The sequence below is a fragment of the Castanea sativa genome, chromosome 9 (genome assembly GCF_040712315.1).
Source record: "Castanea sativa cultivar Marrone di Chiusa Pesio chromosome 9, ASM4071231v1".
In the NCBI taxonomy this organism is placed as follows: Eukaryota; Viridiplantae; Streptophyta; class Magnoliopsida; order Fagales; family Fagaceae; genus Castanea; species Castanea sativa.
Genome location: NC_134021.1, coordinates 39,029,023 through 39,046,625, shown reverse-complemented (window position 1 = coordinate 39,046,625; position 17,603 = coordinate 39,029,023). Strand labels below are relative to the sequence as shown.

Here is a 17,603-nt window from a genome sequence, read left to right as displayed (position 1 = left end):
GGGCAGCTGATGGGACTGACGAAGTTGAACACAGACGAGACCGCCTCCACAGAAGAACCTGGCCGATCATCCGTGTCATTGACGAGAACATTAAGGCCATTCAATGCTGCTAATAATGTCCCGGACCGTTACAGGACCAGCTGGACGAACCGGTAGAAACGCATTAAAACCCATTACTCCGCCAGAGACGTTATCAGGGGAGACATTAACACCCCAACGACTATAGTCCACATGGATATATATAAAGCCCTCACAACACTAATACAAGGTACACACAACATCACAACATATACTAAATTATTTTTGATATTTTGACTGCTACCTTCTTTCACACTGACTTGGGCATCGGAGGCGTTGTGGCAAGCACCACACCGGTGACCATTCGAGTAAGTTCTTGTTTCCATAGGTTCGTCAGAGTACAACCGGCACCATCTGGACGAACCCCAAAGCAACCGACGAGATTCTGCTTCATCACAAACAATAAAAAAAATTAAGCTTGGCTTGAAAATGGGAAAATTATTGGGTATTCCTCTCATAGTACTATAAATGTATATTCATCCTCTTACATGAATGATGGAATCTCACTATGAATTTAATTAGTGAAACCCACCATTCATGTGAAAGGAAGAAGTACGCATTTATAGTAGTTTAAGAGTACACAATAATTTTCCTTGAAAATGGAGGGAGTACGCATTTATGGTATTTCGAGAATACTCTCTCCTCTCACATGGATGATGAAACTCCACTACGAATTTAATGAACGGACCCCATCATAAATATGAGAGAAATAAGCAACATTTTTCATGGTCCAAAAATACATAAGAATTACTCAGTTGATTGTCATTATTATAAGAGAAAAATGATATGTCCCCCAAGAGCCGGTATATCCTGCACTCGACATATATGCCGGGTGCAAGATATAATTTTCGGTCCCCGGCCAATTTGGAGGACACTCCTAATAACTTTTAAAATTTCAATTTTTATTTGGAGTATTCAGGAAAAAAAATATATATATATATATATATATATATATATATATATATATATATATATATATATGTATGTATCTAAATTAAATATATTATATTCTTTTCTTTTTCTCTTCCCTCATCAGTCTTTCCAAACATGTAAAAACTAAAAAGGAAGCTCTTTCTTTTTCAACCAAACACACTGAAAATAGTCTTCTACTAACTTGGCTCCTCTTACTTTACCTTCTGGCAGCCGCAAACCTATACCAAAGATCCAAAAGTGCCACCGATGTCTCGACCTACGGAAAAGCTAAGATTGTTGACCGAGCGTGTTCTGGACGACGACATCGTATTCGACATACTGACTCGGCTGCCAGTGAAATCCTTAATCCGATTCAGGTGCGTTTCTAAATCATGGTACTCTACTGTCACAAACCCCATTTTCATTGCCGCACACTTCAAGCTCAACGAAGCCAAATCATTATCCAATATAAATAGTCACAATGGTTATCTGCTTTATACACCTGTAACAGAGGACTATTCTTTTCACGAAGAATTGCGTACACTTGTTTACAATAGGGACCGCACAGTGACTGAGATTTCCAGGTTTATAACCCCCTTTCCCTATTGTGTTGCCTTCATGAATTGCTTCTGTAATGGCATCTTCTGCCTTGGTAGGTGTGACGAAAACAATGGTGATCATGTAATATATTTGTGGAACCCAAGCATTAGAAAGTTTAAGATGCTTGCTCCTGCTCTTTTGACTGACCCTTTTGATGGTGCCACCCTTGGGCTTGCTTATCATTCTCAAAAGAATGATTTCAAGATTCTTAGACTTGTGACTTTCCAAGGGTCTCTTGAAGAGCCAGATCCACCGACTGAGGCTGAGGTTTACACATTGAGTACGGATTCGTGGAGGAAGGTAGTGTTGGCGGAGTTGTCTGACCTCAACGTTGGATATATTTATCATCAGTCACCATATATATTTTTGAACGGAGCACTGCACTGTATAGTAGCTAATAAACACTGCAGTTTCATTTTGTCCTTTGACATTAATGATGAGAGATTCCATAAGATAATGCTGCCTCTGGATTTCTTAGATGTATACCAATCATATCTTACAGTGTTCAAGGGATCGCTCGCTTATATTATTCTCTCTAACCATCGAGCTACTGTGGGCATTATGTGCCACTTATGGGTGATGAAGGAGTATGGCGTGGCAGAGTCTTGGACCAGAAAATGTGTACCAATCGATTGGTGTCATCATTTCCATGGCTGCACAGACAATGGTGAATTGCTAATTACGATTTGCACGGGGCTGATATCAATTGACCCTGAGAATCTACTTCAGAACAGTCTTATAACGGAATTTAATATTAGATGGGTTTGTTACGCAGCCAATTCCATAGAGAGTTTGGTTCTACTTGATGGGGTAAATGTGTCATCTGAATACGAAGATTAGTCTGTTGAGGTTCTAGCAGGGTGGCTATTTTTGTGAAGTTCAATGGCAAGTATATTGGTATCAAATATGCAATTTGAATCCGAACTCTTATTATGTTGTTTCTTTCTTCCCTCTTATTTTTTATGTCATGAACATCAGAGGTACTAATTTATTAAGAATTTTTTTTAAAGGAGATTATGGCTATTATGCCGAATTGATATTTGTATCAATAACATTGTTCACATCCTCAAAGATGGCAATGTCATGGTGCTGCATACATGCTTAGCCAACATAATTTTATCGCATCTGATTGCCCTCATGAAAAATTTGATGAGCTTAATCTCTTTGCTTGCGGTCCCCACCAAAAAAAAGGGGCTTAATTTCTGCGTGCAGAAAGTTGATTTATTGGTGGTAAGCAGTAAATAAGGCTGATTTTTTATCTCACGATATCATATAGAAGGCTTTATATTCTTTGCAGCCATAGTTGATTGATCTTATGCTTTTTTATAAAATATGTTTTAACTGCTTGAATTAGTTAGAGTATGCTGGAAATCATGGAATTAGAAATATATGATTTTGTATGATATAAGATGGCTGGGTTTGGTGAGATTGTTGATAAGTGGGCTAGTGATATAGAGAACTTGGTATGATTGAATACTCTTTACTTTTGTATACAGCAGAAGTCAAAGTCAAATTTTTTACTCAAATCTATGATTTTTTAATGCCATTAATCTTTTAGCTCTTTTTAAAAGCATTAAGTTATAAATCTGATTGTTTCTGGTCTGCGCAAGGATAATGTGCACACTTCAAATATTACAAGTGATTGAATCACTATTTTTCTGCCTCTGTTTCAATGGTTAAGTCATTGATAAATTGATGTACTCTCTTAAGTCTTGATTGTAACATTTTTTTTCCTAGTTGAATGATTTGGTAGTTAAGTTTGCTAATATGTTACTCCTGCCCTAGGGATTTAGACAGGCATTTCAACCTCAAGCTTAGGAATAATTTTGGTTACATGATAGAAATTATAAAAAATGACCCTTTTGTGGTGAGTGTTTTATGTTGTCATTGGAAAGCTGCTGAAGAATTGTTAGCATATGAAGATTCTGTTTAAAAAAAAATGTTATTATATTTGTTTTGACATGGCAATGTCATGGACACGAATATATGCTTAGCAAACATAATATTTGTTTCATTTTTGTGCTGGTGACAAAAATGTCATGAGCATTGCTTTAGCTTTTAGTCCTTAATCCCAAATTTTACTATTTGAATGTTTAGTTTTTAATTTGGGATTATATTTTTACTTCTTTACTTATATACACAGAGGGAGGGAGAAATGATTTGGAAGAGTAATAAAAATTGACAAAGAAATAATATTTTATTGAAATGTAGTGTAAAATAAATAATCTAATGTAAGTGTTTTTCTTGCCAGGGTTTAATCATTTTTTTTTTTGGTCACAAAACACCCTCACTCACACTTTATTAAGTCTTAGAAAGGTTTAAAGAATCTGGTCAACTGAGTATAAGCACTCAATTTTAAATTCCTATATTTTAAAAAAATTTCAGGCCTAAATAAAATTCCTAAATTTTAGGCTTTTTTTTTTTTTTTAAATTAAAAGATAGAAAGCTAAGTATACAAAAACTGATCTAGTGACAGACAAGCAGACGAAAAAGTGAACAGCTCACGAAAGAGCATAGCAGGCTTAGCAGCTAACACAATACATGACGTTGCTGTAAAAGATACACACTTGACAAAAATGGTCTCTGCAAAGTCTTTATTATTTTATTTTTTTTGAGCTGCTGTGAAGTGCTGGTACTCTTCCAGAAAAAACAGGAGCTCCATCACGGATGGCGTTCGGTTGTAGCTGAATGTTTTCAAAATCGAACTTGTTACGGGCATTCCAATAGAGAGTAGAGACCAAGCGATGACTGTCCAAACCTCAAGGTCTAGCTTCTTTAGCATACTCTGAAACAGTAAGAAGTCTTGTGCTGCATTGGAACATTTTTGTATAAAAAAGACAGGGAAAATGGGTTTATTTTTAAAATATCCAGCACAATATTCCTATTTTCAAACTATTAAGTACCGTGTCCTTATTTTGAAACTCGATTTTTAAAAAATCGAGATTCAATGTAACTCAATTTTAATGTTTTCGAGTTTTTGGTAAGTTTTTGCCAAGCTGGACGAGCATCCGTGGCTTTTCCCAATTTTTAAAAAAAAAATCCAGTTGGAACTCGAGTTCCTCAGAAATTTTTTCAATGCCGAACTCGATATTCTTAAGACCAAGTTTTATGGGAATTTGAAAAAATTTCTATGAAATTTTTTTGTCATGTCTGTAACTCAATTTTAAAAGTATCGAGTTATATTGGGTTTTTTTTTTTTTTAAGTGAACTCGATTTTAAGAAAATCAAGTTTTACTAATATCATATACAAGACAAGTTTTTTCAGAATCAACATTTCTGGTCCCCTTAACTTCAGTGTTTCTCACAGCTCCATAGCTATACATCCCTAGATTCGGTGTTATCTCTCAAGCGATCATCTCTCTATCATCTCAAGTGCAAAACCCAAATCATAATTTGATGCACAAAGAAAATTTTTTGACATAGGTGAGAATAGTTTTAGATATTGCAAAGGTTTATTTGCCAAAATGTATTTTCATATTGAGGAAGTATTTTCATTTGATATGTTGTATTGTTTGTTCTTAGGTATTTGGTTGAATAAGTGTTATATGAGTACATTGGGGTTATATTAGTTGTTTGGTGTTGTAAATTTGAAGTACAAAAAATAAAAAAAATTTAGATCCGCAAAAAGCAATGAACAATAAATCTTATTTGATTAAGATTTTTTAAAAATTGTTATTAAGAGTTTAGGAGGGATCTTAGTGAAATAAAGTGACAAGGGTAGTTTTGTAATACTGATGTTCACCCATGACAAGGCACAAGGCAACGGTCGTAAACAAGTCGTCAGCTTCACTCATGAGAGACAACCTTGTTGTAAAAAGTCTACGGCTCCACCCCATACCTGACGGCTGCATCTTGGGCATAGTAAGATGAAGGGGATAAGTTGAAGATAGTAAGTTGAAGAGTATAAGCTAAATAGGATAAGCTGAAGACAATAAGCAGAAGGGGATATATGAATCTCCGAAGAATCTGACGTGGCCTTGCTTGGTCTCCAAGCGTGTATAAGGAAATATCTTGCCCCCCACGCTTATAAGGAAATATCTTGCCCCCCACGCTTACCCCTAATCAAGAAGACTCCTATAAGGAAAGGATTCCAGAAGATATGCGGATTGAAGAGGTTCTCTCCTATAAGGAAAGAACTTCTGGACCAAGGCATGGATTTCGGCCCTACACTACTATAAAAACCCTAAAACTCTCACAAACCAAGATACGCATAATTCATCTCAGCTCTGGCACTCTAGAGTTGTGAGAAATTCTCTAACTTGACCGTTGGAGGGTATTTGGGTGGTACCACACCGGTACCCCTCTTAAAGTCTTCAGCTTTTGTGTTGTACAAGATCTTGTCTAAGGCACGTGAGAACCGTGTGGCTTACTGACGATTTTAGGCATCATCATAAAGGATCTTATTTTGTTAGTTACTATTGTTATTTTTCCCCTATATATATATATATATATATATATATATATATATATACTTACTATATAATAAAAGTTGGACTTATAAGTTGTGGTTGCACCAAGTGACTATACCAAATTGTAGAAAGTTCATTAAATTTCATTTAAAAAAAATTAAATTTAGTTGGTTGATGCCATACAACTACTATGCTTGAAAGAGACTTAAATTATCACAGGAAATTTTTAGATAAAAAAATTTATTATATTTTTCTTACTCGGTTGTATTTTTAATAAAATTTAGAAAATTTATTGCTAAAATTATAGTATATATTACAAAGGAGTATAATAAGCTTAGAACTGCGAGCTAATAGAATTTAGTAGTATCAAGGCATTGTAAACCTATTCCAAAAAATCGTATATATCCCCCCCCAAAAAATAAAAACGTTTGATATATACACATGGTCAGTATTAACTTAGAGTTCAAGAATTTTAAAGTATTTGATTTTTACTTAGACTCATTTACGTGGAGAATGTATATATATACACAGTTGGTGTATTTTTCGTTTCTCTATTTTTTACTTTGCCTTCTTGTAGCCGAATAGCTGCATATTCTCCCAAAAAAAAAAAAAAAACACTTTCTTTTAGCCACAAACCCAAACCAGAAGTACCACCGATGTCTCAACCTATGGAAAAGCTAATATTGTCAACCGAGTGTGTCCCGGACGACATCGTATTCGACATACGGATTCAGGTGCGTTTCAAAATCTTTGAACTCCACCATAGCCAGCCGCATATTTATTACCACACACTTCAAGCTCAACGAAGCCAAATCATTATCCAATAAAGATAGTCACAATGATTATCTGCTATAGACATATAAATCAGAGTACTTTTCATCTAAAGAAGAATTGGTTGCATTTGTTTGCAATAGGGACCACATATTGACTGAGATTTCTACGTTTAAAACCCCATTTTGCTTTTTGCATGCTTACTTCGTCGATTGCTTCTGTAACGGCGTGGTACCACAAAACATTATTATAAAAAAAAATCTCAACTGTAAAGCTTGGAAATTGAAGTGCTTTAATGCTATATTTGAAGAAGAAGCGGATCAGTGATTACAAATTAGTTGATTGAATTGTGTAAATTATAATTAGTTATTGAAAAATGATATTAAATAGTTGAATGGAAATCTAATATTTTTATTAAGTTTGAGAAAATTTCCCAACCCAATCCTTATGAGTTGATTTGGGTCTGGTTTTAAAGTATCCGAATCTAGTATAACCCAATCCATGTACACTTATATATCATTTTGTATGGAATAACTGTGATGAAGCAGTATCTCGTTGATTTGTTGGGATTCGTCCAAATGGCTCCTGGAAGTACTCTGACGACCCTGCGGGAGCAAGAATTCACTCAAGTGGTCACCGGTGTGGTGCCTGCCACAACACCTCCGATGATAAAGTCAGTATCGAAGAAGATAATAATCGAAATACCAAAAAATGATTCAGGTTGTGATGTTGTTTCTGTATGTACCTTGTTTTGGTGTTGAGAGGGTTTTATATACCCTTGGGGATTGTATCCGTTGGGGCATTAATGCTTCTTCTGATAACGTCTTCAGGGGAGTAATGGGCGTTAATGCCTTCCCGTTGGTTCGTCCAGCTGGTCTTGTAACGGTTGAGGCTTTATTGGCAGCATTCAATGGCCTTAACTCTTTTTGATGACGTGGATACTGGTCATGTTCGTCCGTGAAGGCAGCTTCGTCTATACTTATCTTCGTCAGTTCCATATTCGTCAATACCATCAAACTGTTTTTCTCTTTAGATAGGAATTAGTCACATCCTAGGTAAAGTTTTGTTACTTTAGCTTGAATAATTGAAACAATCAAACAATCTACAAGATGTTAGTTTAGTGGTTCCTAATGTCTTGTGAGATCTATGAGATTTTTGGTTCAAAACCTTCTTCTTTTTTTCTTTTTTTCTTTTTTGGTTGGACTGGTTCAAAACCATTAAGTAGCAATCTAGCATCTTAGGGCCAACCATACAATTGGAGTCTTCAAGCCATGGACTAAGCCTAGAGTAGGGCTATCCATGCGGCCTACATATTGAAGGAAATATGCATGTGCGCAGCAAAAAACAAACGGATCTACTTCATTCATAAAAGTTAGCATGTACTATACAAGTTTCAGAATTTAAGAATAAGAGAATGTACCTTGAAGCGGTGAATTTCAAAACCGAAGATCAGAAGGGATTAGGAACACTTTCAATCTTCACTCCAATTCCACTGACGCCCAAGATTTGTGGTTTCTCAATCAGTTCAAAAGGGAGAAAATGTCAAAGTGTCTTACTCTAACATGCACCACTTCGCAATCGTGTTCATACACTTCTCTACAAAAAATTCTGTATATTTCTCCCTTTGTGTCTAACCGATTATCTAATTGGGCTGACCTTTTAGGCCTTTCCAATTGGGCTTAAGTGTGTGGCTTGGAGTGAGACCAAAAGGGACCAATAAGACACTAGCTCCAATGGACCTTGGGCTTTTCTGTCAACTCTTGACAAGTTCAAAATTACCATTAATTATATTTAATATCATTATATAAATATAGTTGCACTCTAGGTCTTATCTATAAATTATATCCCAAGACTTTATTGTACATGCAACTCTTTAATAAAATATTCGTAGTAACACAAAGTCATGAATGTAGACTGCCACTTTGTAAATTACTACATCTTATCCTTGAGTACCCAGTTTAATCCTTTAAGTTATTCATCATATATTTATGAAATCTAATTTCATAAATATATACTCTAGTAACTATTTACTAAAGTAGTTAGGCCTAACATTCTGAATAACAAACTCATTAAACTTATTTCAAGGGAATATTTTGTATTTCCGTTAAGAGACTATGAATTCTATCTTGAGAATATATGTTCCATCAATATCAAATGCGGTTGCCCAACATACTGAGGTTTTGACCGTTACTCTAGATCTCACTCCTGATATATCAAAGCAACCTACACCTTATAATCAAGTCCATTATTCTCTCAGGAATAAGAGTTCATGCAAATATAAGTCGTGAGTTTATTATTCATTTGACAGTCGTTAGAAGAATAATAAATCTCACACCGGTCTAGTTTAATATGTTTTAACTCTTAAAACATATCAATACATCAACTAGAAATCTTCATTTCCATGATCAAGACAAATCATCTTAGTTGATATGTTATAGTCTTCGCAGATGAAATGCCCAATTTCATCACCGACTACGAACTAAAATTCTGAGTTTACAAAGAACTTGTGATTTATATCTTCTGTGACTTTTCACATAGATCACATACTATGCATCTCATAGACAATATGATAATGTCCAAATATTCATGTTACCATTATTTTTAAATAATAACAAAATAACTTTATTAAATACAACATTAAGTCATACATAATATCATAAATAATAACATATATAGCATCACACAATAGGATTTCAGGGCACTAATCCTAACACATACCCACTCAACCTGGCCAACCCACCCACGTCCAACTCGCCACCATCCGATCCGACGACTCCGGCGGTCGGACGCAGGTTTCAAACTTACTAACACGACCCCACTCGAATCGGTTGTCGGTTTTTCGTTTCAAAACCCATGACACCAGACCCAAATAGAGACTTTTATCCTTTCCAGTGAATTATTACGAATTTCGGACCAAATCCGACGAGATCTCGTTGAGATTAGGTCTAGATCCTTCGAGATCCAGCGAGATCTCGCCATTATCCGAGGAAATCTAGGCCTAATCTTGACGAATCCGGCCAGATCTCTCCGGATCCAACCAGATTTCAGCCCTGGTGATAAAACCCGAGACCGACCCAAATCAACCCGAAATCGACGAGACTTGAGCCAAAAAATCCAACCAGATCTCCGAGTCGGTTTCAAGTCAAATTTTCATCCACCCACCTCAGTCGAGTCAAGTCCAGGTTAGGTACAAACCCGACCCATGGACAGCCTTAGCCTAGATGCATCTTTGCAACATCTGGGGCCATTAACATTTTAAAGGGACTTCTCTCGATAATATCATAGATAAAAGATTACACACACCACGTGAATAGTAAGTTTTTTATTTTTTTGCCTAAATGCAAAATGCATCATCTAGATTTTACCGAAATTCACTTTAGTCTTATAACTTTAAATACTTTTGTAGTTTTCCAACTTATTTAATTAATAAATTTATTATTTAATTGCTAAACACTCTTAGAAAAAAAATTAAAACAAGAAAAGAAGCTAGTTTCATGGCCAAATTTACCGTTTAACACCATTTTAGGAACAATTTCGTTAGTTAGCAGGTTTTCAAAACATATTACTATATTAGCATACTAGCATCTTGAGTCTCTTAAACTTGAGTTCACTGTAGCAACTCGAGCCAAAGGGACTCGAGTTCTATGTGCGGGCAGAGTTGAGGTGGATTTAAAATCCATGTGGAATTCGAGTTTTAGACACTCGAATTCCTTTCTTGTTCTTCCTTCTCATGTTCTTTATTTTCTTCCTTTGTTCTTCTTTCTTTAGACCCTTTTCTCCAGACCCAAATAAAAAACAACCCTCGACCCAAATCAAAAATAACCCCACAAATTCATAATATCTCTACACAGAGCATAAACCCACCCCCAAAAATCACGATCTCGTCACCAAAACAACTCTCTTAGCTTTGCACTAGAGTGGCTTGGGTTTGTTGTTTCTCTCTGGTATTGTTGCTTTTTTTTTTTTTTTTTTTTTGGGGTTTGTTGTCTCTGGTGGTATTGTTGCTTGGTTTTGTTGTTTTCTGTTTTCTAGGTTTGTTGTCTCCATAAGTGGGTTTGGGGTTTTGAGTGTTAAAGAGATTGATTAGATGCAAGTTTTTGGGTTCGGGTTTCGAAAAGAGGCTAAGGCTGAGGTTAAGAAGCCACCCTCATAGTGGTGGTGGCTAGGCTTCATGATGGGTTAGGAGGCTGTGCCTCCTTTAGATCAGAAAGATGAGATCAAGGTCTAGAAGGAGATAGGGTCAAATTGGAGAAAGAAGAAAGGGCTTAGGCTGAGTGATGTAGGGAGAGGAGGATGTGTTGGAGAAGCGAACCACCACCTGAGGTAGAGGTGTTGATTGAAGAAGGAGAGCCATAGAGATTTGGTCATGGTGGTTTGAAGGTTTTGAGATTAGAGATTCTCTATGAATTGAATTGCTACGGCAAACTTGAGTTTAAGAGACTTAGAGCATTCACAGTAAGCAAGCTAAGAGTACTTGCAGCAGTGGAGCTAAATAGCTATATAAATATTTTAGCTATACCAAAACACAAAAAATCACCTTACAGCAGTGGAGGTATAGCTATTTTTTTTTAGCTCTCAGCTACAGTGCACCTGTATAGATACATGTGCACTGTAGCTGAGAGCTAAAAAAAATGATTTTTTATTCCAGCCGGAGATTAAAATAATACAACTTGCTTCTTCTTTTTTCATTCTTTTATCACACCATTCCTCCATTTCATAATTTAGTTTGAGTTTTTTATATATATAATTTGGGGTTAAAACAAAATATTATTGTTACTCTAGTTTCTTATTTACTATCATGATGATTGAGAAATTGTTTTAGTAAAAAAAAAAATGTATAACTATAATTTGTGGTTAAAAAAATCACTTGTTAACACTAGATGATTATTTGCTATCATGTGGCGGCGGCGGCGGTGGAAGAGTCGGTGGCGGTGGTGGCGGCGGTGGTGGTGGAAGAATTGGTGGAGGCAGCAGTGGCGGCAGCGATTGCGGTGGCAGTGGAAGAGTCGGTGGTGGCGACGGTGGTAGCAGTTGCGGGTGGTTGTGATTGTTGTTTATTATAATAGATATATTATTTTATTGTAATATTTATATTATTTTATTTTATTGAAAGCTAAAATAGATCCACTGCTGCAGCATATTTTGTAACGTGAGTAGGTAAAATAGATAAAATAACTTTTTGTGAAGCTAAAAAGCTAAATTTTTAGCTCTACTACTGTAGATGCTCTAAACATTATAACTTTTAGCAACTCAAAAAAATTTTATCTATTTTAACTACCCACTTTATAATATACCAAACATCAAAGACTCTATATTTTTAGCAAGCCATTAAAATAATAATAAACAACCACCACAGAAACTAACACAATAACATCAGCCACCTCCACCACTTCCACCGTTGCCCCACTAGCCATAACTACAAACCACAGCAGCAGGAAAAAAAATAAAATAAAAACAAACAAACAAACAATCCAACCCCCAAGAACCTTCCTCTTTCACTTCTCAACCTACAACCACCAACCACAGCAAAAAAAAAAAAAAATATATATATATATATATATATATATATATATATATATATATATACACACACAAAAAAAAAGCAAAACAATTGGACCAAATCAGAAATCAAACCACAACACAACTTAACAAAAATCAAACAAATCGACTCACACCGATAACCATGAACCACAGCACAAGCATGCCGATACCCACAGCACAACCACATGTTGATACCCATAGCACAACCATATTGATACCCACAAACCACGCTGATGTCCACGGACCCATAAACCACATCGATACCCACGAACCAATCAAACCCACATCGATTCCCACGAACCACTGATGGGAGAAGAGAGAACGGAAACAGAGAAGTGAGAGAGGAGAGAGGAGCTGTTATAGATTTTCATGAGAAATGAGGGAATAAAAAAAGGATTTTTATGTTTACCTTCATGCTATAGCAAGCTGTTATCAATAACAGCTCACTCTAAGCATGAAGGTAAAATATAGCTAAATAATTTATCTATAACAACTTTATTGGAGGGCTTTTTTTGTGTGATTGAGATGCTAAAATAACTTTTGAGTTATTTTAGCATCTTTATTGTGAGTGCTCTTAAAATATTAGTTTGTTAATAAGTTTGAAAATGATACTAAGTGTGGGTTTGGCTCCGGATTAAAAAGCCAGCTTATTTTTGCTATTATTCATGAGCCATATTGCACTTTTTGGTACTATTCATGGGTACTGCTGTACTATTTCAACTAACTTTTACTTTTAATTTTATTTATAGTACTTCCTGTAAAAAGTTTCAATTTCAGCAAAATAAGCGGATCCTAAACAAACCCTAACTAACAAATATATATAGAAATAGTAGGCAAAAAACGGTGTTACATGGCAAATTTGGCCCTAGTTTCAGTTCAGTTTACTCGTCACACGTGTGGGGCTTCCAAAGTAGCAAGGTCTTTGTACTTCCCCTTTCTAGCCACAAACACCAATCTCCCAGTTCACAATCAAATCACCGATGTCGCTCCGTTTATTTCGATGAAAAACTTTGTGTAAAGATAGTTTTCTATGTTTTCTAGTGTTTGGTAGCATAAAAAAAGATGAGTCAAAGGAAAACTAATTTTGATCAACATAAAAAGAATGGCTTATTTTTAGAGATTGTTTTCTATTAAATTTTTGTGGAAAACAACTATATCTCACAGCAAGCTAAATAAGGGAAATTAGGAGGTTGTTTTTCAAATCATTTAAAGTTGCTACCAAACATTAGAAAATGAGATAGTTTTATAGAAAATACTTCTTTAAAAATGACTCGTTTTCTAGAAAACGTCATTGCTAAAAACGTCGGTCTAGGAAAAAGCCAATCTAGTTGTGTATCCCGGACAACATCGTATTCGACATACTGACTCGGTTGCCAGTGAAATAATCCTTAATCCGATTCAGGTGCATTTCTAAATCTGGGTATTCCACACTGTTTCTTCACCACCTGTTAATAGATTAATCTTCCAATTCCAATCAGACGCTTTTCGCATAAGCCAATGGAGGAAGAAATTACAGGCGGTGAAGACTCTTTCAGATTTGTGGAATCAACAGGAAGTAACAGTGTGGTCTCTTCTGATATTGATCATAAGCCAATGGAGGAAGAAATTACAGGCGGTGAAGAAAAGAAAGGATGTTCAAACGATTTAGAAGGCAAGATGCAGTTTAAAAATCAGAAATATATCAGAATGTGGCGCTTGCTATATAAGCATGCAGTAGTAGGTAATGATGGAAAGGTTGAGAACCAGCACCATCTAGATGAGGTGGACAATGAAGAACAAGTGGAAGATGGCAACAACTTGCTTGGAATGAGCAACTCTAGTTCTTCTGAGGATTTTTCTGAAACAACTGAAGACACCGCTAAGGAAAGTCACGATGCATCCCAACAAAGGAATGAGCTTACCCAGATTGATGCCATTAAGCTCGTACAAGATGCAGTCGATAATATCCTTCTCCAAGACTTTCAAGTCAACTCAACTGATGATCAATCAATTACTAGTAGCACAAGTTCAGACCAGGAACTCTTAGGAAAGAGTCATGGTGAGGGAGGGGATCGGAGCATGTCAGATTCCAGCGAGCCTGCTAAAGACAGTATGATACAAGATACAAAAGCAATATGGCTCAACATCGATACTATTAGTACTCCCAAAGATGAGAAAACAGCATCTGAGGTGGGAAACAAATCTGACAAGAAAATGCTCAAGGGCTGGAGCAATTTGAAAAAGATAATCCTCCTCGAGAGATTTGTCAAGGCACTGGAGAAGGTGAGGAATTTCAAACACCGAGGGCCACGATATCTATCTTTGAAGTCTGACCCACGAGCAGAAAATGTTAGTCTGAGGCACCAAACAACAGACAAGAAAAAAAACACTGAGGAATGGATGCTTGATCATGCACTTCAACAGGTCATTTCTAAATTAGCTCCAGCTCAAAAACAAAAAGTTGCACTGCTTGTAGAAGCTTTTGAGAAAGTACTTCCACTTCAAGAAATTGAAAATAGCCAGAGGTCCAATTCTGCGGTTTGCACTCGAGCAAATTCCATTCAATCCTGTAATGATTTTTCAATTCAAAGTGGAGATGAAACATGTCAAGAAAGAAGTTATGAAGAGTCTGCTGAGAACTTGCCAAGGAAAACATCATATCTAGAGAAAGAATTCAAAGACTATCCAGACCAAGTTGGTGATTTTCTTACTGACAAACAGCAAACTCCAGTGAAATTTTCTGAGCTTGGAGCAAATTTGGAGAGTTGCTGCATTAAAGCAGAACATGACATTCTTGCTTCTCAAGCCACCAAAGAAGACTGGAAGGAAAAGCAAGTTGTTGTCATCAACCTTGATAAGGTGGACAACAAATTCATTCTTGCTGATGATCAGCCTGATTCTATCAACAGTTGTTCACCGGAGGTCAAAGTCCCCAGCTCATGTGATGAATTCTCCTTGAAGCCAGAGGACATTGTGAGCACCTGTCATGAAGAAGTTCAAGAGAATGGAGAAGTCTCCAGAGAATTTACTTCAAGTTCAGAACCTTGCAACAGTGGTTCTGAATCAATGGCAACCCAGGAAGAAAGAGGAGTAACTAAGCCAGAATCTCAGTCCCTTCCTGGATTTTCTCCAATTGAAGAATCTAAGCATTGTTCCACCGCTGATGTAGCAAATGATACACAATTTGAAAAACGGAAAAACATGAGGCTGTGGGGCTTAGTATATAAGCACATGGTATCAGCTCTCGCAGAAAATGATGAAACCAAGCCACATCTTGATGAAGCAGGTAAAGAAGAACAAGCGAGCAATGCCAACTCATTGCCTGTAACAAGCATCTCCAATTCTTGTCAAAATTTCTCAGAAATAAATCAAGACATGGAAATGGATAACAAGCCAGATGACCAGAAGGTTGAACTCCAACGTATTGAGGCCATTAAGCTTGTAGAAGAAGCAATTGATGAAATCCTTCTTCCAGAAATGAAGGACCACTCAACTGATGATCAACAAATCACTAGTGGCATAGATCAAGATAAAGAGCTCTCAGAAGAGAAAAGTGGTGAAGGAGGGGAACCATTCATCTTGAAGTGCAAAATTTTGGATAAAGACAGCTTCGTGGAGTCTGAAAATACAGATTCAGAAGAAAAAGGGCTCATATCTGATAGTGTCAGTACCCAAGAAGAAGAGAAAACAGAAATGAAGATGGGAAAGGAATCTAACCAGCAAATAACAAGGAGCTGGAGCAATGTGAAAAAGTTGATCCTACTTAAAAGATTCATCAAGGCAATAGAAAAAGTAAGGAGATTTAATCCACGGGAGCCACGGTATTTGCCTTTGGAGCTGGACCCTGAAGCAGAAAAAGTTCATTTAAGGCATCAAGACATGGATCAGAAAAAGGATGCTGAGGAATGGATGCTTGATTATGCACTTCAACAGGTTGTTGCAAAACTAACTCCAGAACGGAAAAGAAAAGTGGAACTTCTTGTAAAAGCATTTGAAACAGTCACTCCAACTATTGGAAGTTGAAAGGCAAGACGCAGCAGCTTCATATCATGCAAAACTGCATACAGTCAAAGTAAATACAAAGAGCCTCGACTTTCCTTTTCATTTACATAAGGCAGAGCAAGAAGTCCCATAGTGTACAAAGAGAAGTATGATATTAGTAAAATGTAGATCACAAAGTTTCATTAAAGTAAGCTAAAGAGAAACTCATAATAATAGGGACACATTAGCCACTTAAAGCCCTTGTTCTGATCTAAAACATTTATCTATTAGACTGCATAAAAGTTTCTACTTAAGCTAAAAAGTATCAGACCATCCATACATTAGTTCAATCATAAACTAAAGAAATTCCCAATTGATGTGCTCTCACAAGCAACATCTTAAATTCATAATGTATATTTCTCACGTGGTGGAGTCTCATTCTTCTTTATGATAATGTGCAGGTAAGGCGACAAAAAGCAGCTACTTGGTGGTGATCAGTGGACATTGCTCTGTAGTATCAGTCTGAGGGGAAATGTTCCAAAGTAATAATCTCTGAAAGATCATCATTCTGTCATGTAGGACACAGAAGTATAACACATAGATGCACGTTGTGAGTCAACCTCTCAGCTGAACCACTGAACTGTTACTTATTCTGTCATTTACAACACCGAAGTATAACCCATAGATGAAAGTTGTGAATCAATGGAGATTGTATGGTGCATGCCTTTTTTTTTTTTCTTTGTGATTTTTTAGTCTTATTGAAATCTGCGTATATTATGAAGAATGAATAGAAATACAATGACAAAAATTTGCACTTGGGAGTTGCAATTTTGTAGCGTGTCAAAAACTGTTTTATAACGTACATTGTAATGCAGTAATGACGTGAGAATTGAACAAGCACAGATAGTTCATAGCCAATACCATCTCATTCTTGTGTAAACGCTTCTTTCCTAACTCTCAGGCTAATGGATTAGCCATAGATTGAACAACTTCCTCAAATGAATATCTGGTTTTGCACTATGAAAATGAAGCACATGAGCATTTATATCTAAGTGTTATGCAATTTGTCTTCTCACTCAGAGAGAGTATGGTGTGGTTAAGTCTTGGACTAAAATAATTGTACCGTTTACATGTTGTGTTGAGCAATTCCGTGGCTGCACCAGTAATGGTGAACTTCTACTTGAGACAACTGACGATTTTCTCATTTCATTTGATCCAAGAGTCAAAACAAGAACAATCTTCTTCCAAATTCTATATGGAAGTATCAGATTTCAACTCTACATGGATGGATTACACAGCCAATTTCATGGAGAGCTTAGATTTTCTCAATGT

The 17,603-nt window shown here is 36.3% G+C and overlaps 2 protein-coding genes across 3 annotated transcripts; both read left to right on the top strand.

Moving 5' to 3' along the window:
* Positions 1-1,150: 1,150 nt before the first annotated feature.
* LOC142610953 (F-box/kelch-repeat protein At3g06240-like) lies at positions 1,151-2,652 on the top strand. 2 transcript variants are annotated; one of them, XM_075782942.1, is made up of 2 exons: positions 1,151-1,367; positions 1,647-2,652. In XM_075782942.1, the coding sequence occupies exons 1-2, from the start codon at positions 1,258-1,260 to the stop codon at positions 2,428-2,430; spliced, it is 894 nt and encodes a 297-aa protein (XP_075639057.1). In that variant the 5' UTR covers positions 1,151-1,257; the 3' UTR covers positions 2,431-2,652. The 2 variants fall into 2 exon arrangements, with proteins under 2 accessions (XP_075639057.1, XP_075639056.1); XM_075782941.1 differs by having other exon boundaries at positions 1,151-2,607.
* Positions 2,653-13,808: 11,156 nt separating this feature from the next.
* On the top strand, positions 13,809-16,941 carry LOC142609195 (calmodulin binding protein PICBP-like). Its single transcript, XM_075780807.1, has 2 exons — positions 13,809-16,362; positions 16,733-16,941. The coding sequence occupies exon 1, from the start codon at positions 13,809-13,811 to the stop codon at positions 16,311-16,313; it is 2,505 nt and encodes an 834-aa protein (XP_075636922.1). The 3' UTR covers positions 16,314-16,362; positions 16,733-16,941.
* The last annotated feature ends 662 nt before the right edge of the window (positions 16,942-17,603 follow it).

Excerpts from the sequence above, each read along its gene's own strand:
- LOC142610953 (XM_075782941.1), top strand. The coding sequence starts at position 1,258 with ATGTCTCGACCTACGGAAAAGCTAAGATTGTTGACCGAGCGTGTTCTG.
- LOC142609195 (XM_075780807.1), top strand. The coding sequence starts at position 13,809 with ATGGAGGAAGAAATTACAGGCGGTGAAGACTCTTTCAGATTTGTGGAA.